General features: G+C 50.1%; 1 protein-coding gene and 1 long non-coding RNA gene across 2 annotated transcripts in view; both read left to right on the forward strand.

Moving 5' to 3' along the window:
* Positions 1-11,488: 11,488 nt before the first annotated feature.
* LOC147118170 (uncharacterized) lies at positions 11,489-15,499 on the forward strand. Its single transcript, XR_015077811.1, has 3 exons — positions 11,489-11,540; positions 12,795-12,854; positions 15,387-15,499. It is a non-coding gene; the product is annotated as an uncharacterized LOC147118170 (long non-coding RNA).
* Positions 15,500-16,638: 1,139 nt separating this feature from the next.
* The window catches only part of LOC147118171 (capping protein, Arp2/3 and myosin-I linker protein 3-like), an 87,709-nt gene continuing 79,539 nt past the window's right edge, over positions 16,639-24,808 (forward strand). The window contains exon 1 of the mRNA XM_085983668.1: positions 16,639-16,738. Coding sequence (XP_085839794.1) covers positions 16,639-16,738 — 100 coding nt within the window. The remainder of the gene's footprint in view (positions 16,739-24,808) is intronic.

A 24,808-nucleotide genomic window follows, 5' to 3' on the forward strand; every position in this document is an offset into this window, starting at 1 on the left:
CTCCCCGTACCCTTTAATATCCCACCCAGTCTAATCCCACTCGCCCCCTCACTCCCCGTACCCTTTAATATCTCACCTAGTCTAATCCCTCTCTCCCCATCACTCCCCGTACCATTTAATATCCCACCCAGTCTAATCCCACTCTCCCCCTCACTCCCCGCACCCTTTAAGATCGCACCCAGTCTAATCCCACTCTCCCCCTCACTCCCCGTACCCTTTAATATCCCACCCATTCTAATCCCACTCTCCCCCTCACTTCCCGTACCCTTTAATATCCCACCCAGTCTAATCCCACTCTCCCCTCACTCCCCGTACCCTTTAATATCCCACCCAGTCTAATCCCACTCTCCCCCTCACTCCCCGCACCCTTTAATATCCCACCCAGTCAAATCCCACTCTCCCTCTCACTCCCCACACCATTTAATATCCCCCCAGTCTAATCCCACTCTCCCCCTCACTGCCCACACCCTTTAATATCCCACCCAGTCTAATCCCTCACTCCCCACACCCTTTAATATCTCACCCAGTCTAATCCCACTCTGCCCCTCACTCCCCGTACCCTTTAATATCCCACCCAGTCTAATCCCACTCTCCCCCTCACTCCCCACACCCTTTAATATCCCACCCAGTCTAATCCCACTCTCCCCCTCACTTCCCGTACCCTTTAATATCCCACCCAGTCTAATCCCACTCTCCCCCTCACTCCCCGTACCCTTTAATATCCCACCCAGTCTAATCCCACTCTCCCCTGCACTCCCCGTACCCTTTAATATCCCACCCAGTCTAATCCCACTCTCCCCCTCACTCCCCGTACCCTTTAATATCCCACCCAGTCTAATCCCACTCTCCCCCTCACTCCCCGCACCCTTTAATATCCCACCCAGTCTAATCCCACTCCCCCGCTCACTCCCCGCACCCTTTAATATCCCACCCAGTCGAATCCCACTCTCCCCCCTCACTCCCCGCACCCTTTAATATCCCACCCAGTCAAATCCCACTCTCCCTCTCACTCCCCACACACTTTAATATCCCCCCAGTCTAATCCCACTCTCCCCCTCACTCCCCACACCCTTTAATATCCCACCCATTCTAATCCCTCACTCCCCACACCCTTTAATATCTCACCCAGTCTAATCCCACTCTGCCCCTCACTCCCCGTACCCTTTAATATCCCACCCAGTCTAATCCCACTCTCCCCTGCACTCCCGGTACCCTTTAATATCCCACCCAGTCTAATCCCACTCTCCCCCTCACTCCCCGTACCCTTTAATATCCCACCCAGTCTAATCCCACTCTCCCCCTCACTCCCCGCACCCTTTAATATCCCACCCAGTCTAATCCCACTCTCCCCCTCACTCCCTGTACCCATTAATATCTCACGCAGTCTAATCCCACTCTCCCCTCACTCCCCGTACCCTTTAATATCCCACCCAGTCTAATTCCACTCGCCCCCTCACTCCCCGTACCCTTTAATATCTCACCTAGTCTAATCCCTCTCTCCCCATCACTCCCCGTACCATTTAATATCCCACCCAGTCTAATCCCACTCTCCCCCTCACTCCCCGCACCCTTTAAGATCGCACCCAGTCTAATCCCACTCTCCCCTCACTCCCCGTACCCTTTAATATCCCACCCAGTCTAATCCCACTCTCCCCCTCACTTCCCGTACCCTTTAATATCCCACCCAGTCTAATCCCACTCTCCCCTCACTCCCCGTACCCTTTAATATCCCACCCAGTCTAATCCCACTCTCCCCCTCACTCCCCGCACCCTTTAATATCCCACCCAGTCAAATCCCACTCTCCCTCTCACTCCCCACACCATTTAATATCCCCCAGTCTAATCCCACTCCCCCTCACTGCCCACACCCTTTAATATCCCACCCAGTCTAATCCCTCACTCCCCACACCCTTTAATATCTCACCCAGTCTAATCCCACTCTGCCCCTCACTCCCCGTACCCTTTAATATCCCACCCAGTCTAATCCCACTCTCCCCTGCACTCCCCGTACCCTTTAATATCCCACCCAGTCTAATCCACTCTCCCCCTCACTCCCCGTACCCTTTAATATCCCACCCAGTCTAATCCCACTCTCCCCCTCACTCCCCGCACCCTTTAATATCCCACCCAGTCTAATCCCACTCTCCCCCTCACTCCCTGTACCCATTAACATCTCACCCAGTCTAATCCCACTCTCCCCCCTCACTCCCCGTACCCTTTAATATCCCACCCAGTCTAATCCCACTCTCCCCCTCACTCCCCGCACCCTTTAATATCCCACCCAGTCTAATCCCACTCTCCCTGCACTCCCCGCACCCTTTAATATCCCACCCAGTCTAATCCCTCTCTCCCCTCACTCCCCGTACCCTTTAATATCCCACCCAGTCTAATCCCACTCTCCCCCTCACTCCCCGCACCCTTTAATATCCCACCCAGTCTAATCCCACTCTCCCCCTCACTCCCTGTACCCATTAACATCTCACCCAGTCTAATCCCACTCTCCCCCCTCACTCCCCGTACCCTTTAATATCCCACCCAGTCTAATCCCTCTCTCCCCTCACTCCCCGTACCCTTTAATATCCCACCCAGTCTAATCCCACTCCCCCCTCACTCCCCGTACCCTTTAAAATCCCACCCAGTCTAATCCCACTCTCCCCCTCACTCCCTGTACCCTTTAATATCCCACCCAGTCTAATCCCACTCTCCCCTCACTCCCCGTACCCTTTAATATCCCACCCAGTCTAATCCCACTCTCCCCTCACTCCGCGCACCCTTTAATATCCCACCCAGTCTAATCCCACTCTCCGCTCACTCCGCGCACCCTTTAATATCCTACCCAGTCGAATCCCACTCTCCCCCTCACTCCCCGTACCCTTTAATATCCCACCCAGTCTAATCCCACTCTCCCCCTCACTCCCCATACCCTTTAATATCCCACCCAGTCTAATCCAACTCTCCCCCTCACTCCCCGTACCCTTTAATATCCCACCCAGTCTAATCCCACTCTCCCGCTCACTCCCATACCCTTTAATATCCCACCCAGTCTAATCCACTCTCCCCCTCACTCCCCATACCCTTTAATATCCCACCCAGTCTAATCCAACTCTCCCCCTCACTCCCCGTACCCTTTAATATCCCACCCAGTCTAATCCCACTCTCCCGCTCACTCCCCATACCCTTTAATATCCCATCCAGTCTAACCCCACTCTCCCGCTCACTCCCCACACCATTTAATATCCCACCCAGTCTAATCCCACTCTGCCCCTCACTCCCTGCACCCTTTAATATCCCAACCAGTCTAATCCCACTCTACCCCTCACTCCCCGTACCCTTTAATATCCCACCCAGTCTAATCCCACTCCCCCCCTCACTCCCCATACCCTTTAATATCTCACCCAGTCTAATCCCACTCTCCCCCTCACTCCCGTACCCTTTAATATCCCACCCAGTCTAATCCCACTCTCCCCCTCACTCCCCGCACCCTTTAATATCCCACCCAGTCTAATCCCACTCTCCCCCTCACTCCCCATACCCTTTAATATCCCACCAGTCTAATCCAACTCTCCCCCTCACTCCCGTACCCTTTAATATCCCACCCAGACTAAACCCACTCTCCCCCTCACTCCCCGCACCCTTTAATAACTCACCCAGTCTAATCCACTCTCCCCCTCACTCCCCACACCCTTTAATATCCCACCCAGTCTAATCCCACTCTCCCCTCACTCCCCGTACCCTTTAATATCCCACCTAGTCTAATCCCACTCTCCCCCTCACTCACCGCACCCTTTAATATCCCACCCAGTCTAATCCCACTCTCCCCCTCACTCCCCGCACCCTTTAATATCCCACCCAGGGTCTAATCTCACTCTCCCCCTCACTCCCCGCACCCTTTAATATCCCACCCAGTCTAATCCCACTCTCCCCCTCACTCCCCATACCCTTTAATATCCCACCCAGTCTAATCCCACTCTCCCCCTCACTCCCCGTACCCTTTAATATCCCACCCAGTCTAATTCCTCTCTCCCCCTCACCCCCCGTACCCTTTAATATCCCACCCAGTCTAATCCCACTACCCCGCTCACTCCCGTACCCTTTAATATCCCACCCAATCTAATCCCACTCTCCCCCTCACTCCCCGTACCCTTTAATATCCACCCAGTCTAATCCCACTCTCCCCTCACTCCCGTACCCTTTAATATCCCACCCAGTCTAATCCCACTCTCCCCCTCACTCTCCGCACCCTTTAATATCCCCCCCAGTCTAATCCCACTACCCCCTCACTCCCCACACTTTTTAATATCTCACCTAGTCTAATCCCACTCTCCCCCTCACTCCCCGTACCCTTTAATATCCCACCCAGTCTAATCCCACTCTCCCCTCACTCCCCGCACCCTTTAATATCCCACCCAGTCTAATCCCACTCTCCCCTGCACTCCCCGCACCCTTTAATATCCCACCCAGTCTAATCCCTCTCTCCCCTCACTCCCCGTACCCTTTAATATCCCACCCAGTCTAATCCCACTCTCCCCCTCACTCCCCACACCCTTTAATATCCCACCCAGTCTAATCCCACTCTCCCCCTCACTCCCTGTACCCATTAACATCTCACCCAGTCTAATCCCACTCTCCCCCCTCACTCCCCGTACCCTTTAATATCCACCCAGTCTAATCCCTCTCTCCCTCACTCCCCGTACCCTTTAATATCCCACCCAGTCTAATCCCACTCCCCCCTCACTCCCCGTACCCTTTAAAATCCCACCCAGTCTAATCCCACTCTCCCCCTCACTCCCTGTACCCTTTAATATCCCACCCAGTCTAATCCCACTCTCCCCTCACTCCCCGTACCCTTTAATATCCCACCCAGTCTAATCCCACTCTCCCCTCACTCCGCGCACCCTTTAATATCCCACCCAGTCTAATCCCACTCTCCGCTCACTCCGCGCACCCTTTAATATCCTACCCAGTCGAATCCCACTCTCCCCCTCACTCCCCGTACCCTTTAATATCCCACCCAGTCTAATCCCACTCTCCCCCTCACTCCCCATACCCTTTAATATCCCACCCAGTCTAATCCAACTCTCCCCCTCACTCCCCGTACCCTTTAATATCCCACCCAGTCTAATCCCACTCTCCCGCTCACTCCCCATACCCTTTAATATCCCACCCAGTCTAATCCCACTCTCCCCCTCACTCCCCATACCCTTTAATATCCCACCCAGTCTAATCCAACTCTCCCCCTCACTCCCCGTACCCTTTAATATCCCACCCAGTCTAATCCCACTCTCCCGCTCACTCCCCATACCCTTTAATATCCCATCCAGTCTAACCCCACTCTCCCGCTCACTCCCCACACCATTTAATATCCCACCCAGTCTAATCCCACTCTGCCCCTCACTCCCTGCACCCTTTAATATCCCAACCAGTCTAATCCCACTCTACCCCTCACTCCCCGTACCCTTTAATATCCCACCCAGTCTAATCCCACTCCCCCCCTCACTCCCCATACCCTTTAATATCTCACCCAGTCTAATCCCACTCTCCCCCTCACTCCCGTACCCTTTAATATCCCACCCAGTCTAATCCCACTCTCCCCCTCACTCCCCGCACCCTTTAATATCCCACCCAGTCTAATCCCACTCTCCCCCTCACTCCCCATACCCTTTAATATCCCACCCAGTCTAATCCAACTCTCCCCCTCACTCCCCGTACCCTTTAATATCCCACCCAGACTAAACCCACTCTCCCCCTCACTCCCCGCACCCTTTAATAACTCACCCAGTCTAATCCCACTCTCCCCCTCACTCCCCACACCCTTTAATATCCCACCCAGTCTAATCCCACTCTCCCCTCACTCCCCGTACCCTTTAATATCCCACCTAGTCTAATCCCACTCTCCCCCTCACTCACCGCACCCTTTAATATCCCACCCAGTCTAATCCCACTCTCCCCCTCACTCCCCGCACCCTTTAATATCCCACCCAGTCTAATCTCACTCTCCCCCTCACTCCCCGCACCCTTTAATATCCCACCCAGTCTAATCCCACTCTCCCCCTCACTCCCCATACCCTTTAATATCCCACCCAGTCTAATCCCACTCTCCCCCTCACTCCCCGTACCCTTTAATATCCCACCCAGTCTAATTCCTCTCTCCCCCTCACCCCCCGTACCCTTTAATATCCCACCCAGTCTAATCCCACTACCCCGCTCACTCCCGTACCCTTTAATATCCCACCCAATCTAATCCCACTCTCCCCCTCACTCCCCGTACCCTTTAATATCCCACCCAGTCTAATCCCACTCTCCCCCTCACTCCCCGTACCCTTTAATATCCCACCCAGTCTAATCCCACTCTCCCCCTCACTCTCCGCACCCTTTAATATCCCCCCCAGTCTAATCCCACTACCCCCTCACTCCCCACACTTTTTAATATCTCACCTAGTCTAATCCCACTCTCCCCCTCACTCCCCGTACCCTTTAATATCCCACCCAGTCTAATCCCACTCTCCCCCTCACTCCCCGTACCCTTTAATATCCCACCCAGTCTAATCCCACTCTCCCCCTCACTCCCCGTACCCTTTAATATCCCACCCAGTCTAATCCCACTCTCCCCTCACTCACTGTACCCTTTAATATCCCACCCAGTCTAATCCCACCCTCCCGCTCACTCCGCGCACCCTTTAATATCCCACCCAGTCTAATCCCACTCTCCCCCTCACTCCCCGTACTCTTTAATATCCCACCTAGTCTAATCCCACTCTCCCCTCACTCCCCACACCCTTTAATATCCCACCCAGTCTAATCCCACTCTCCCCTCACTCCGCGCACCCTTTAATATCCCACCCAGTCTAATCCCACTCTCCCCCTCACTCCCCGTACCCTTTAATATCCCACCCAGTCTAATCCCACTCTCCCCCTCACTCCCCGTACCCTTTAATATCCCACCCAGTCTAATCCCACTCTCCCCCTCACTCCCCGCACCCTTTAATATCCCACCAGTCTAATCCCACTCTCCCCCTCACTCCCCGCACCCTTTAATATCCCACCCAGTCTAATCCCACTCTCCCCTCACTCCCCGCACCCTTTAATATCCCACCCAGTCTAATCCCACTCTCCCCCTCACTCCCCGTACTCTTTAATATCCCACCTAGTCTAATCCCACTCTCCCCTCACTCCCCACACCCTTTAATATCCCACCCAGTCTAATCCCACTCTCCCCTCACTCCGCGCACCGTTTAATATTCCACCCAGTCTAATCCCACTCTCCTGCTCACTCCCCACACCCTTTAATATCCCACCCAGTCTAATCCCACTCTCCCCTCACTCCCCGTACCCTTTAATATCCCACCTAGTCTAATCCCACTCTGCCCCTCACTCCCCGTACCCTTTAAAATCCCACCCAGTCTAATCCCACTCTCCCCCTCACTCCCTGTACCCTTTAATATCCCACCCAGTCTAATCCCACTCTCCCCTCACTCCGCGCACCCTTTAATATCCCACCCAGTCTAATCCCACTCTCCGCTCACTCCGCGCACCCTTTAATATCCTACCCAGTCGAATCCCACTCTCCCCCTCACTCCCCATACCCTTTAATATCCCACCCAGTCTAATCCCACTCTCCCCCTCACTCCCCGTACCCTTTAATATCCCACCCAGTCTAATCCCACTCTCCCCCTCACTCCCCGTACCCTTTAATATCCCACCCAGTCTAATCCCACTCTCCCCCTCACTCCCCATACCCTTTAATATCCCACCCAGTCTAATCCAACTCTCCCCCTCACTCCCCGTACCCTTTAATATCCCACCCAGTCTAATCCCACTCTCCCGCTCACTCCCCATACCCTTTAATATCCCACCCAGTCTAATCCCACTCTCCCCCTCACTCCCCATACCCTTTAATATCCCACCCAGTCTAATCCAACTCTCCCCCTCACTCCCCGTACCCTTTAATATCCCACCCAGTCTAATCCCACTCTCCCGCTCACTCCCCATACCCTTTAATATCCCATCCAGTCTAACCCCACTCTCCCGCTCACTCCCCACACCATTTAATATCCCACCCAGTCTAATCCCACTCTGCCCCTCACTCCCTGCACCCTTTAATATCCCACCCAGTCTAATCCCACTCTCCCCCTCACTCCCCGTACCCTTTAATATCCCACCCAGTCTAATCCCACTCCCCCCCTCACTCCCCATACCCTTTAATATCTCACCCAGTCTAATCCCACTCTCCCCCTCACTCCCGTACCCTTTAATATCCCACCCAGTCTAATCCCACTCTCCCCCTCACTCCCCGCACCCTTTAATATCCCACCCAGTCTAATCCCACTCTCCCCCTCACTCCCCATACCCTTTGATATCCCACCCAGTCTAATCCAACTCTCCCCCTCACTCCCCGTACCCTTTAATATCCCACCCAGTCTAAACCCACTCTCCCCCTCACTCCCCGCACCCTTTAATAACTCACCCAGTCTAATCCCACTCTCCCCCTCACTCCCCACACCCTTTAATATCCCACCCAGTCTAATCCCACTCTCCCCTCACTCCCCGTACCCTTTAATATCCCACCTAGTCTAATCCCACTCTCCCCCTCACTCACCGCACCCTTTAATATCCCACCCAGTCTAATCCCACTCTCCCCCTCACTCCCCGCACCCTTTAATATCCCACCCAGTCTAATCCCACTCTCCCCCTCACTCCCCGCACCCTTTAATATCCCACCCAGTCTAATCCCACTCTCCCCCTCACTCCCCATACCCTTTAATATCCCACCCAGTCTAATCCCACTCTCCCCCTCACTCCCCGTACCCTTTAATATCCCACCCAGTCTAATTCCTCTCTCCCCCTCACCCCCCGTACCCTTTAATATCCCACCCAGTCTAATCCCACTACCCCGCTCACTCCCCGCACCCTTTAATATCCCCCCCAGTCTAATCCCACTACCCCCCTCACTCCCCACACTTTTTAATATCTCACCTAGTCTAATCCCACTCTCCCCCTCACTCCCCGTACCCTTTAATATCCCACCCAGTCTAATCCCACTCTCCCCCTCACTCCCCGTACCCTTTAATATCCCACCCAGTCTAATCCCACTCTCCCCCTCACTCCCCGTACCCTTTAATATCCCACCCAGTCTAATCCCACTCTCCCCCTCACTCCCCGCACCCTTTAAAAACCCAACCAGTCTAATCCCACTCTCCCCCTCACTCCCCGTACCCTTTAATATCCCACCCAGTCTAATCCCACTCTCCCCTCACTCACTGTACCCTTTAATATCCCACCCAGTCTAATCCCACCCTCCCGCTCACTCCGCGCACCCTTTAATATCCCACCCAGTCTAATCCCACTCTCCCCCTCTCCCCATACCCTTTAATATCCCACCCAGTCTAATCCCACTCTCCCCTCACTCCCCACACCCTTTAATATCCCACCCAGTCTAATCCCACTCTCCCCTCACTCCCCACACCCTTTAATATCCCACCCAGTCTAATCCCACTCTCCCCCTCACTCCCCGTACTCTTTAATATCCCACCTAGTCTAATCCCACTCTCCCCTCACTCCCCACACCCTTTAATATCCCACCCAGTCTAATCCCACTCTCCCCTCACTCCGCGCACCCTTTAATATCCCACCCAGTCTAATCCCACTCTCCCCCTCACTCCCCGTACCCTTTAATATCCCACCCAGTCTAATCCCACTCTCCCCCTCACTCCCCGTACCCTTTAATATCCCACCCAGTCTAATCCCACTCTCCCCCTCACTCCCCGCACCCTTTAATATCCCACCAGTCTAATCCCACTCTCCCCCTCACTCCCCGCACCCTTTAATATCCCACCCAGTCTAATCCCACTCTCCCCTCACTCCCCGCACCCTTTAATATCCCACCCAGTCTAATCCCACTCTCCCCCTCACTCCCCGTACTCTTTAATATCCCACCTAGTCTAATCCCACTCTCCCCTCACTCCCCACACCCTTTAATATCCCACCCAGTCTAATCCCACTCTCCCCTCACTCCGCGCACCCTTTAATATCCCACCCAGTCTAATCCCACTCTCCCCCTCACTCCCCGTACCCTTTAATATCCCACCCAGTCTAATCCCACTCTCTCCCTCACTCCCCGTACCCTTTAATATCCCACCTAGTCTAATCCCACTCTGCCCCTCACTCCCCGTACTCTTTAATATCCCACCCAGTCTAATCCAACTCTCCCCCTTACTCCCCGCCCCCTTTAATATCTCACCCAGTCTAATCCCACTCTCCCCTCACTCCCCATACCCTTTAATATCCCACCCAGTCTAATCCCACTCTCCCGCTCACTCCCCATACCCTTTAATATCCCACCCAGTCTAATCCGACTCTCCCGCTCACTCCCCACACCCTTTAATATCCCACCCAGTCTAATCCCACTCTCCCCCTCACTCCCCATACCCTTTAATATCCCACCCAGTCTAATCCCACTCTCCCGCTCACTCCCCATACCCTTTAATATCCCACCCAGTCTAATCCCACTCTCCTGCTCACTCCCCACACCCTTTAATATCCCACCCAGTCTAATCCCACTCTCCCCCTCACTCCCCGCGCCCTTTAATATCCCACCCAGTCTAATCCCACTCTCCCCCTCACTCCCCGCACCCTTTAATGTCCCACCCAGTCTAATCCCACTCTCCCCCTCACTCCCCGTACCCTTTAATATCCCACCCAGTCTAATCCCACTCTCCCCCTCACTCCCCGTACCCTTTAATATCCCACCCAGTCTAATCCCACTCTCCCCCTCACTCCCCGTACCCTTTAATATCCCACCCAGTCTAATCCCACTCTGCCCCTCACTCCCTGCACCCTTTAATATCCCACCCAGTCTAATCCCACTCCCCCCCTCACTCCCCATACCCTTTAATATCTCACCCAGTCTAATCCCACTCTCCCCCTCACTCCCCACACCCTTTAATATCTCACCCAGTCTAATCCCACTCTCCCCCTCACTCCCCGCACCCTTTAATATCCCACCCAGTCTTATCCCACTACCCCCCCTCACTCCCCGCACCCTTTAATATCTCACCTAGTCTAATCCCACTCCCCCACTCACTCCCTATACGCAGAGATCTCGGAGGGTTGTAGGGGCTGGAGGAGGTTACAGAGACAGGGAGGGGTGCGATGGCCGCGGAGGTGTTGTGACCAGGAGGATGGGGGAGAATTTTTAAATGCAGGCGTTGCCGGAGTGGGAGCCAATCTAGGTCAGCGAGAAACAGGTGGAGGGTGATGGGCGAACGGGACTTGGTGAGAATTAGGATACGGGACAGCGGGGGTTTTAGATGGAGGGAAGGTCATTGATGAAGCAGCTGAAGATGGTTGGGCCCAGGACACTAGGAGCTCCTGTGGTGATGTGCTGGGGCTGAGATGATGGGCCTCCAACAACCACAACCTTCTTCCTTTGTGCCAGGTTTTCTGGATCTGCACTGATCCCCTAACAGTGACTCTTCTCTCCAATTCCTCAGGTCTTGACTGCATGGAGAATGTGTCTTCTCAGCTTGAGAGTGCCAGCCAAGGTAAGTAGACCAACCAACACCGAGGCTTAGAACCCGGCCTGTAACTCACTCCCGGGTATCTATTATTCTATCTTTAAACCCCCCGAACCTCTCGATTAGATTCCAGCCTGTAACTCACTCCCGGGTATCTATTATTCTATATATAAACCCCCCGAACCCCTCGATTAGATTCCAGCCTGTAACTCACTCCCGGGTATCTATTATTCTATATATAAACCCCCCCGAACCCCTCGATTAGATTCCAGCCTCACTCCCAGGTATCTGTTATTCTATATATAAACCCCCCGAACCCCTCGATTAGATTCCAGCCTGTAACTCACTCCCGGGTATCTGTTATTCTATATATAAACCCCCCTGAACCCCTCGATTAGATTCCAGCCTCACTCCCGGATATCTGTTATTCTATATATAAACCCCCTGAACCCCTCGATTAGATTCCAGCCCGTAACTCACTCCCGGGTATCTGTTATTCTATATATAAACCCCCTGAACCCCTCGATTAGATTCCAGCCTGTAACTCACTCCCGGGTATCTGTTATTCGATATATAAACCCCCCCGAACCCCTCGATTAGATTCCAGCCTGTAACTCACTCCCGGGTATCTGTTATTCTATATATACACCCCCGAACCCTTCGATTAGATTCCAGCCTGTAACTCACTCCCGGGTATCTGTTATTCTATATATAAACCCCCCGAACCCCTGGATTAGATTCCAGCCTGTAACTCACTCCCGGGTATCTGTTATTCTATATATAAACCCCCCGAACCCCTGGATTAGATTCCAGCCTGTAACTTACTCCCGGGTATCTGTTATTCTATATATAAACCCCCCGAACCCCTCGATTAGATTCCAGCCTGTAACTCACTCCCGGGTATCTGTTATTCTATATATAAACCCCCCGAACCCCTCGATTAGATCCCAGCCTATAACTCACTCCCCGGTATCTGTTATTCTATATATAAACCCCCCGAACCCCTCGATTAGATTCCAGCCTGTAACTCACTCCCGGGTATCTGTTATTCTATATATAAATCCACCCTGAACCCCTCGATTAGATTCCAGCCTGTAACTCACTCCCGGGTATCTGTTATTCTATATATAAACCCCCCGAACCCCTCGATTAGATTCCAGCCTGTAACTCACTCCCGGGTATCTGTTATTCTATATATAAACCCCCCGAACCCCTCGATTAGATTCCAGCCTGTAACTCATTACACCAGCTTAATTCTAATGAATCTGATTCATATTTCAGATCGAGAGCACCTTCAATTTTCTGGAGATACGAAACCTGACACCCCTTCATCCAGATCAGGTAGGTGAGATCTGTGAAGGTATGGAATCCAGTGGGCAGAGACAGAGAGAGTGAGAGAGACAGAGAGACAGAGAGACAGAGAGAGGCACAGAGAGAGGCACAGAGAGAGACAGAGAGAGACAGAGAGAGATAGAGAGACAGAGAGAGGCACAGAGAGAGACAGAGAGACAGAGAGAGACAGAGAGAGACAGAGAGAGGCAGAGAGACAGAGAGAGATAGAGAGACAGAGAGACCGGGAGAGAGAGAGAGACAGACAGACAGAGAGACAGACAGAGAGAATTTCTACCCAAAATTCACAAAAATATGCCCTGAATTCAAAAATCTGAATGACCACCAGAAACTCCCATATCTATTGGGGGAACAGAGAAAATGTGTAACTATAGCGGCAAACTATGTTACAGCTTGCCACAAGCAGAGGGACAACCATTGACACATTAAATCTAAGAAACGATTATATGCATATTATATATGTGTATATCTATGTATACATGGGTATACTTGTCTATACACTGTATGTCTAGATCGGTGTTTATGTGGTCAATCATACATGTATTTCTGTGCTTTGGCAACATAAGATGTGTCTTGTCATGCCAATAAAGCAATTTGAATTGAATTGAATTGAATTGAGACAGAGAGAGAGAGACAGACAGACAGACAGACAGACAGAGATACAGAGAGGGACAGAGACAGAGAGAGAGAGAGAGAGGGACAGAGAGAGAAAGACAGAGAGATAGAGAGTCAGAGAGAGATAGAGAGACAGAGAGACAGGGAGAGAGAGAGCGAGACAGAGAGAGAGTGAGAGTTAGAGTGAGATGGTGGAGAGACAGAAGTAGTGAGACGGACAGAGGAAGACAGAATGTGCGTTATATCTTTCCTGGGAGTGTTTGACTCGTGCTGTACCTGCCCTGGGACAGTGTAGAGGGAGCTTTACTCTGTATCTAACCCGTGCTGTACCTGCCCTGGGAGTGTTTGATGGGACAGTGTAGAGGGAGCTTTACTTTGTATCTAACCCCGTGCTGTACCTGCCCTGGGAGTGTTTGATGGGACAGTGTAGAGGGAGCTTTACTCTGTATCTAACCCGTGCTGTACCTGCCCTGGGAGTGTTTGATGGGGACAGTGTAGAGGGAGCTTTACTCTGTATCTAACCCATGCTGCACCTGCCCTGGGAGTGTTTGATGGGACAGTGTAGAGGGAGCTTTACTCTGTATCTAACCCGTGCTGTACCTGCCCTGGGAGTGTTTGATGGGACAGTGTAGAGGGAGCTTTACTCTGTATCTAACCCGTGCTGTACCTGCCCTGGGAGTGTTTGATGGGACAGTGTAGAGGGAGCTTTACTCTGTATCTAACCCGTGCTGTACCTGCCCTGGGAGTGTTTGATGGGACAGTGTAGAGGGAGCTTTACTCTGTATCTAACCCGTGCTGTACCTGCCCTGGGAGTGTTTGATGGGACAGTGTAGAGGGAGCTTTACTCTGTATCTAACCCATGCTGCACCTGCCCTGGGAGTGTTTGATGGGACAGTGTAGAGGGAGCTTTACTCTGTATCTAACCCGTGCTGTACCTGCCCTGGGAGTGTTTGATGGGACAGTGTAGAGGGAGCTTTACTCTGTATCTAACCCGTGCTGTACCTGCCCTGGGAGTGTTTGATGGGACAGTGTAGAGGGAGCTTTACTTTGTATCTAACCCCGTGCTGTACCTGCCCTGGGAGTGTTTGATGGGACAGTGTAGAGGGAGCTTTACTCTGTATCTAACCCGTGCTGTACCTGCCCTGGGAGTGTTTGATGGGGACAGTGTAGAGGGAGCTTTACTCTGTATCTAACCCATGCTGCACCTGCCCTGGGAGTGTTTGATGGGACAGTGTAGAGGGAGCTTTACTCTGTATCTAACCCGTGCTGTACCTGCCCTGGGAGTGTTTGATGGGACAGTGTAGAGGGAGCTTTACTCTGTATCTAACCCGTGCTGTACCTGCCCTGGGAGTGTTTGATGGGACAGTGTAGAGGGAGCTTTACTCTGTATCTAACCCGTGCTGTACCTGCCCTGGGAGTGTTTGATGGGACAGTGTAGAGGGAGCTTTACTCTGTATCTAACCCGTGCTGTACCTGCCCTGGGAGTGTTTGATGGGACAGTGTAGAGGGAGCTTTACTCTGTATCTAACCCATGCTGCACCTGCCCTGGGAGTGTTTGATGGGACAGTGTAGAGGGAGCTTTACTCTGTATCTAACCCGTGCTGTACCTGCCCTGGGAGTGTTTGATGGGACAGTGTAGAGGGAGCTTTACTCTGTATCTAACCCGTGCTGTACCTGCCCTGGGAGTGTTTGATGGGACAGTGTAGAGGGAGCTTTACTCTGTATCTAACCCGTGCTGTACCTGCCCTGGGAGTGTTTGATGGGACAGAGTAGAGGGAAATTTACTCTGTATCTAACCCGTGCTATACCTGCCCTGGGAGTGTTTGATGGGACAGAGTAGAGGGAAATTTACTCGGTATCTAATCCGTGCTGTTACATTTAATATTCTTTTTTCCCCACTGCGATTAGGTTGTCATGGAAACAGAGAAGGCCACTTACTCAGTGAAGTTTCAAACTCTTGAAGATCTGGACGTGGTCATGGGTCACATAAACTACTCCCTGAGCAAGATCTTCCCAACATCACCTGTGTGAGTTAATCTCCCTCTCTTCTATGATGGTGGAACTGGCTCGAGGGGCTGAATGGCCTCCTCCTGTTCCTGTGTAACCGGCTCGAGGGGACTGAATGGGCCTCCTCCTGTTCCTGTGTAACCGGCTCGAGGGGCTGAATGGCCTCCTCCTGTTCCTGTGTAACCGGCTCGAGGGGCTGAATGGCCTCCTCCTGTTCCTGTGTAACCGGCTCGAGGGGCTGAATGGCCTCCTCCTGTTCTTAAAACATCCCAAGGTGCTTCACAGGAGTGTAAATCAGACATAAATTTGACACCCAGCCACATAAGGAGATACTTAGGACAGGTGACCAAAAGCGTGGTCAAAGAGGTAGGTTTTAAGGAGCGTCTTAAAGGAGGAGAGAGAGGCGGAGAGGTTTAGGGAGGGAATTCCAGAGCTTAGCGTTCACAAAACCTGGGGCGTTTTCCTGTCTAAGCAAAAATACCTGTCATATTGGGCAGAAACAACAAAAACCCAAAACAAACTCAATTGCTACTTGGCCCTAAACAGACAATACAACATGGCTGAATACCTGACCAGGGTAAAGGATAGCAAACTGAGAAAAACCTTGACAAGGTACAGACTTAGTGAACATAGCCTGGCGATCGAAAAAGGCAGACACAGACAGACCCGGCTGCCAAGAGAGGACAGGATATGCTCTCACTGCAGTCAGGGAGTGGTAGAGACAGAGATGCACTTCCTCACAGGTTGTGGAAAATATCAGGGCATCAGGGAGAATTTCTACCCAAAATTCACACAAATATGCCCTGAATTCAGAAATTTGAATGACGACCAAAAACCCCCATACCTACTAGGGGAACAGAGAAACTGTGTAACCTTAGCGGCACACTATGTTACAGCTAGCCATAAACAGAGGGACAACCAGTAAACCTAAGAAAAGAGTATATACAAATTATACGAATGTATATTTATACACTCAGGGATATATCTGTTTATACACTGTATGAATAGATCTGCGTTTATGTGTTCAACCATGAATGTTTTTCGATGCTTTGGCAACATAAGATGTACCTTATCATGCCAATAAAGCGATTTGAATTGAATTGAATTGAATTGAATGGATCTGTTGGTTGGAAATCTCGGAACAGATTTCGTAATGCGGTGCGTCTTTGACAAAACCTGGCCTGGCTTCGCTGCAGAAGATGGGTGCAGTGATTGCACTCAGTCAAATGCTAAACCTTTATATAAATCGCTAGGTGAGGCCTCAGCTGGAGTATTGTGTCCATTTTCTGGGCACCGCACTTTAGGAAGGAGGTCAAGGCCTTGGAGAGGGTGCAGAGGAGATTGACCAGAATGGTACCAAGGATGAGGGACTTCAGTTACGTGGAGAGACTGGAGAAGCTGGGATTGTTCTCCTTGGAGCAGAGAAGGTTAAGGCGAGATTGACCAGAATGGTACCAGGGATGAGGGACTTCGGTTACGTGGAGAGACTGGAGAAGCTGGGGTTGTTCTCCTTAGAGCAGAGAAGGTTAAGAGGAGATTGACCAGAATGGTACCAGGGATGAGGGACTTAGAAACATAGAAACTAGGAGCAGGAGTAGGCCATTCGGCCCTTCGAGCCTGCTCCGCCATTCAACGAGATCATGGCTGATCATCCAAATTCAGTACCCTGTCCCTGCCTTCTCCCCATATCCCTTGATCCCTTTAGCCTCAAGAAATATATCCAAATCTTTCTTGAATATATTTAATGAACTGGCCTCCACCGCCCTCTGTGGCAGAGAATTCCAGAGGCTCACCACCCTCTGGGTGAAGAAATCCCTCCTCATTTCAGTCCTAAATGGCTTACCCCTTATCCTTAGACGATGACCCCTGGTTCTGGACTCCCCGGCCATCAGAAACATCCTTTCTGCATCTAGTCTGTCCAGACCTGACAGAATTTTATAGGTTTCGATGAGATCCCCTCTCAATCTTCTAAACTCCAGTGAGTATAAGCCCAATCGACACAATCTCTCCTCATACGTCATTCCTGCCATCCCAGGTATCAGCCTGGTGAATCTTCGCTGCACTCCTTCCATGGCAAGAACGTCCTTCCTCAGGTAAGGTGACCAAAACTGCACACAATACTCAAGGTGCGGCCTCACCAAGGCCCTGTACAACTGTAGCAAGACATCCTTGTTCCTGTACTCGAACCCTCTTGCTACGAAGGCCAACACACCATTTGCCTTCTTAACCACCTGCTGCACCTGCATGCTTACCTTCAGCGACTGGTGCACAAGGACACCCAGGTCTCTTTGCACTTCCCCTTCTCCCAATCCATTGCCATTCAAATAATAGTCTGCCTTCCTGTTTTTGCCACCAAAGTGGATAACCTCACATTTATCCACATTATAGTGCATTTGCCATGTTTCTGCCCAATCACCCAACCTGTCCAAATCGTACTGGAGTTTCCCGACATCCTCCTCGCAGCTTACCCTCCCGCCCAGCTTTGTGTCGTCTGCAAATTTGGAGATATAACATCCAATTCCCTCGTCCAGATCATTAATATATATTGTGAACAGCTGGGGTCCAAGGACCGATCCTTGCGGTACCCCACTAGTCACTGCCTGCCACTCGGAAAACGACCCGTTTATTCCAACTCTTTGCTTTCTGTCCACCAACCAGTTCTCTATCCAAGTCAATACCTTGCCCCCAATCCCATGTGCCTTAATTCTGCACGCTAATCTCTTATGTGAGACCTTATCGAAAGCCTTCTGAATGTCCAAATACACCACATCCACTGGTTCTCCCTTATCTATTTTACCAGTTATATCCTCAGAAAATTGCAGTCGATCAGTCAAGCACGATTTACCTTTTGTAAATCCATGTTGAGTTTGTCCAACCCTGTCACTGCTTTCCAAGTGCTCTGCTATTACATCTTTTATAATAGACTCTAGCATTTTCCCCACTACCGATGTCAGGCTTACCGGTCTATAATTCCCCACTTTTTCTCTACCACCTTTTTTGAATAGTGGGGTAACATTAGCTACCCTCCAATCCATGGGTACTGTTCCAGAGTCTATCGAATTCTGGAAGATGACCAGTAATGCATCAATATCTCTAGGGCCACTTCCTTAAGTACCCTAGGATGTAGACCATCAGGCCCTGGGGATTTATCGGCCTTCAGTCTCATCAATTTTCCTAACACCATTTCCCTACAAATACTGATTTCTTTCAGTTACTCTCTTTCATCAGACCCTATGTTCCCCGGCATCTCTGGGAGGTTATTTGTGTCCTCCTTTGTGAAGACAGAACCAAAGTATATATTTAGTTGGTCTGCCATTTCCTTGTTTCCCATTATAAATTCCCCTGATTCTGACTGCAAGGGACCTACGCTTGACTTCACCAATCTTTTTCTCTTCACATATCTATAAAAGCTTTTACAGTCAGTTTTTATGTTCCCTGCAAGCTTACTCTCATATTCTATTTTCCCTTTCTTAATTAATCCCTTTGTCCTCCTTTGTTGAATCCTAAACTGCGCCCAATCCTCAGGATTATTGCTTTTTCTGGCCAATTTATATGTCCTCTCCTTGGATCTTATGCTATCCCTAATTTCCCTTGTTAGCCCTTGCTGACGTTCTCTGTAACCGGCTGTCCCTTAATTGGCCTGCTGAGCCCGCTGAGCCCGGTGGGTTGGCCACAAATCGATGGAGGTGGGACTAAAACCCGACAAGCAGCAGCCCCGCCTCCAACACGCCCCCATTATCAAAATCGCCCCCATAGAATCATAGAACGGTGACAGCACAGAAGGAGGCCATTCGGACCGTCGAGCCCGTGCCGTCTCTCTGCAAGGAGCACTTCAGCCAGTCCCACTCCCCCGCCCTTTCCCCGTAGCCCTGCAATTTTTTTTCCTTCAGGTACTTGTAGTGTCCGTGTGTTGATAAAGACACTGAAGACAGAAGTTGGTTCATAGGTATTTACTAAGCAAAGTCTTGGCGGGGGGGGTTCTAACGGATATACACAATATACAGGCTTATATAGCCCGAGTGGCAATTACCGGCATTACAGCACACCTGGGGCTCTTAAAGGCACATACACTGCAGTACTTATCCAACTCCCTTTTGAAAGCCACGATTGAATCTGCCTCCACCACCCTTTCAGGCAGTGCATTCCGGATCCTAACCACTCGCTGAGTAAAAAGGTTTTTTCTTATGTCATAAGAACATAAGAATATAAGAAGTAGGAGCAGGAGTCGGCTATACGGCCCCTCGGGCCTGCTCCGCCATTCAATAGGATCATGGCTGATCCGAATCTAGATTCACGTCCACTTCCCTGCCCTCTCCCCGTAACCCCTAATTCCCTTATCTGCTAGGAAACTGTCTATCTCCATTTTAAATTTATTTAATGTCGCAGCTTCCACAGCGCTCTGAGGTAACAAATTCCATAGATTTACTACCCTCTGAGTGAAGAAGTTTCTCCTCATCTCAGTTTTGAAAGGGCAGCCCCTTATTCTAAGATTATGCCCCCTAGTTCTAGTCTCACCCATCAGTGGAAACATCCTCACCGCATCCACCCGATCAAGCCCCCTCACAATCTTATATGTTTCGATAAGATCGCCTCTCATTCTTCTGAACTCCAATGAGTAGAGGCCCAACCTACTCAACCTTTCCTCATACGTCAACCCCCTCATCTCCGGAATCAACCGAGCGAACCTTCTCTGAACCGCCTCGAGAGCAAGTATATCTTTTCTTAAATATGGAAACCAAAACTGCACGCAGTATTCCAGGTGTGGCCTCACCAATACCCTGTATAACTGCAGCAAGACTTCCCTGTTTTTATACTCCATCCCCCTTGCAATAAAAGCCAAGATTCCATTGGCCTTCCTGATCACCTGCTGCACCTGCATACTAACTTTTTGTGTTTCATGCACCAGGACCTCTAGATCCCTTTGTACTGTAGCACTTTGCAGTTTCTCTCCATTTAGATAATAACTTGCTCTTTGATTTTTTCTGCCAAAGTGCATAACCTCACACTTTCCAACATTATATTGCAGCTACCAAATCTCTGCCCACTCACTTAGCCTGTCTATGTCCTTTTGCAGGTTTTTTATGTCCTCCTCACTCACTGCTTTCCCTCCCATCTTTGTATCGTCGGCAAACTTGGATATGTTGCACTCGGTCCCTTCATCCAAATCGTTAATATAGATTGTAAAGAGTTGGGGTCCCAGCACTGACCCCTGCGGAACACCACTAGTTGGTTCTTCTGCCACGTAAAGAAGGAGAAAGTGTTTCCAGTGACAGGACAGTGGGTAACCAGAGGACACAGATTTAAGATAATTGACAAAAGAACCGGAGGGGGAGATGAGGAGAATTAATTTTTACACAGCGAGTTGTTGTGATCTGGAACGCGCTGCCTGAAAGGGCGGTGGAAGCAGATTCAATAGTAGCTTTCAAGAGGGAATTGGAGAAATACTTGACGGGGAAAAATTTGCAAGGCTGTGGGGGACGAGCAAGGCGGAGTGGGACTCATTGGAGAGCTGTTTCCAAGAGCCGGCACAGGCACGATGGGCCGAATGGCCTCTTTCCGTGCTGTATCATTCTGTGATTGGGAAGTTACAGACTATTTGACAGCTACACCAGTATGTTGAGGACAGGAGTAAAGAAACATAGAAACATAGAAGATAGGAGCAGGAGTAGGCCATTCAGCCCCTCGAGCCTGCTCCGCCATTCAATGAGATCATGGCTGATTGTCCAAATTCAGTACCCTGTCCCTGCCTTCTCCCCATATCCCTTGATCCCTTTAGCCTTAAGAAATATATCCAACTCCTTCTTGAATATATTTAATGAATTGGCCTCTACTGCCTTCTGCGGTAGAGAATTCCACAGGTTCACCACTCTCTGGGTGAAGAAATTCCTCCTCATCTCTGTCCTAAATGGCTTGCCCCTTATCCTTAGACTGTGACCCCTGGTTCTGGACTCCCCGCCATTGGGAACATCCTTCCAGCATCTAGTCTGTCCAGTCCTGTTAGAATTTTATAAGTTTCGATGAGATCCCCTCTCATTCTTCTAAACTCCAGCGAGTACAAGCCCAATCGACCCAATCTCTCCTCATACGTCATTCCTGCCATCCCAGGTATCAGTCTGGTGAATCTTTGCTGCACTCCTTCCATGGCAAGAACATCCTTCCTCAGATAAGGCAACCAAAACTGCACACAATACTCAAGATGTGGTCTCACCAAGGCCCTGTACAACTGCAGCAAGACATCCTTGTTCCTGTACTCAAACCCTCTCGCTACGAAGGCCAACATACCATTTGCCTTCTTAACCGCCTGCTGCACCTGCATGCTTACTTTCAGCGACTGGTGCACAAGGATGCCCAGGTCTCGTTGCACTTCCCCTTCTCCCAATCTATTGCCATTCAGATAATAATCTGCCTTCTTGTTTTTGCCACCAAAGTGGATAACCTCGCATTTATCCACGTTATATTGCATCTGCCATGCTTCTGCCCAATCACCCAGCCTGTCCAAATCATCCTGGAGTTTCTCGGTATCCTCCTCACAGCACACACTCCCACCCAGCTTTGTGTCGTCTGCAAACTTGGAGATATTACATCTAGTTCCCTCATCCAGATCATTAATATATATTGTGAATAGCTGGGGTCCGAGGACCAATCCCTGCGGTACCCCACTAGTCACTGCTTGCCACTCGGAAAAAGAGCCATTTATTCCAACTCTTTGCTTTCTGTCTGCCAACCAGTTCTCTATCCAAGTCAATACCTTGCCCCCAATCTCATGTGCCTTAATTTTACACGCTAATCTCTTATGCGGGACCTTATCGAAAGCCTTCTGAAAGTCCAGATACACCACATCCACTGGTTCTCCCTTATCTATTTTACCAGATACATCCTCAAAAAATTCCAGAAGTCTTGCTCCAATTATACAGGGCCTTGGCGAGACCACACCTGGAGTACTGTGTACAATTTTGGCCTCCTTACCTAAGGAAGTGTAATGATCAATAACATGTCATTCTATAGTGGACACTAGGTGGCGCCGTAGAGCTGTGTAGAGCTGTATATAGCTGTATGTATAAGACTACACTACCCAGCTGTATATATATTAAGACTACATTACCCATGAGGCACTAGGCTACCCACAAGGCAGCAGTCAAGATGGAAGCCTCTACAGATACTGTACCTAGTCCACATGTGCTCAATAAAGTAACTAGCAAAAGCTAGCTGTGTTCATAATAAGAATGTCTATTTATTAATGAACATAAGAAAGTTTTCTTGAAAGTTGATATTGATTTTGTTAAACCTCAAAGAAAGGGGGATGTAATGATCAATAACATGTCATTCTATAGTGGACACTAGGTGGAGCCATAGAGCTGTGTAGAGCTGTATATAGCTGTATGTATAAGACTACACTACCCAGCTGTATGTATATTAAGACTACATTACCCATGAGGCACTAGGCTACCCACAAGGCAGCAGTCAAGATGGAAGCCTCTACAGATACTGTACCTAGTCCACATGTGCTCAATAAAGTAACTAGCAAAAGCTAGCTGTGTTCATAATAAGAATGTCTATTTATTAATGAACATAAGAAAGTTTTCTTGAAAGTTGATTGATATTGATTTTGTTAAACCTCAAAGAAAGGGGGATGTAATGATCAATAACATGTCATTCTATAGTGGACACTAGGTGGAGCCGTAGAGCTGTATATAGCTGTATGTATAAGACTACACTACCCAGCTGTATGTATATTAAGACTATATTACCCATGAGGCACTAGGCTACCCACAAGGCAGCAGTCAAGATGGAAGCCTCTACAGATACTGTACCTAGTCCACATGTGCTCAATAAAGTAACTAGCAAAAGCTCTGTAAAGAAGTCTTACTCCAATTATATAGGGCCCTGGTGAGACCACACCTGGAGTACTGTGTACAATTTTGGTCTCCTTACCTAAGGAAGGATATACTTGCCATAGAGGGAGTGCAACGAAGGTTCACGAGATTGATTCCTGGGATGGCGGGACTGTCGTATGAGAAGAGATCGAGTAAACTAGGCCTGTATTCTCTTGAATTCAGAAGAATGAGAGGGGATCTCATCGAAGCATACAAAATTATTACAGGGCTTGATAGGGTGGATGCTGGTAGTAGGGAAAAACCGGGGAACTACAGGCCAGTGAGCCTAACATCAGTGGTAGGAAAATTATTGGAAAAAATCCTGAGGGACAAAATGTGTCTCCACTTGGAGAGGCAAGGATTAATCAGGGATAGTCAACATGGCTTTGTCAAGGGAAGATCATGTCTGACTAATTTGATTGAATTTTTTGAGGGGGTGACTAGGTGTGTGGATGAGGGTAACACAGTGGATGTGGTATACATGGATTTCAGTAAGGCCTTCGATAAAGTCCCGCACAGGAGACTGGTCAAGAAGGTAAGAGCCCATGGAATCCAGGGTGCCTTGGCACATTGGATACAAAACTGGCTTAGTGGCAGAAGGCAGAGGGTGATGGTCGAAGGTTGTTTTTGTGACTGGAAGCCTGTGGCCAGTGGGGTACCACAGGGATCGGTGCTGGGTCCCTTGCTGTTTGTGGTCTACATTAATGACTTGGATATGAATGTAAAGGGTATGATCAGTAAGTTCGCGGATGATACAAAAATTGGTAGGGTGGTAAATAGCGAGGAGGGTAGCCTCAGTCTGCAGGACGATATAGATGGGTTGGTCAGATGGGCGGAACAGTGGCAAATGGAATTTAACCCGGAAAAGTGCGAGGTGATGCACTTTGGGGGGACTAACAAGGCAAAGGAATACACAATGAATGGAAAGACCCTAGGCAAGACGGAGGGTCAGAGGGATCTGGGTGTGCAAGTACACAGATCCCTGAAGGCGGCGGAACAGGTGGATAAGGTGGTAAAAAAGGCATATGGGATACTTGCCTTCATTAGCCGAGGCATTGAATATAAGAGCAAGGAGGTTATGATGGAGCTGTATAAAACACTGGTTAGGCCACAGCTGGAATATTGTGTGCAGTTCTGGTCGCCACACTACAGGAAGGATGTGATCGCGTTAGAGAGGGTGCAGAGGAGGTTCACCAGGATGTTACCAGGGCTGGAGCGCTTCAGCTATGAAGAGAGACTGGGCAGGTTGGGTTTGTTTTCCTTGGAGCTGAGGAGGCTGAGGGGGGACATGATTGAGGTGTACAAAATTATGAGGGGCATAGATAGGATGGATGCTGAGGAGCTTTTTCCCTTAGTAGAGGGGTCGATAACTAGGGGGCATAGATTCAAGGTAAAGGGCGGGAGGTTTAGAGGGGATTTGAGAAAGAACTTTTTCACCCAGAGGGTGGT

The sequence above is a fragment of the Somniosus microcephalus genome, chromosome 4 (genome assembly GCF_052327205.1).
Source record: "Somniosus microcephalus isolate GS21.2 chromosome 4, FLI_Smic_1.0, whole genome shotgun sequence".
In the NCBI taxonomy this organism is placed as follows: domain Eukaryota; kingdom Metazoa; phylum Chordata; class Chondrichthyes; order Squaliformes; family Somniosidae; genus Somniosus; species Somniosus microcephalus.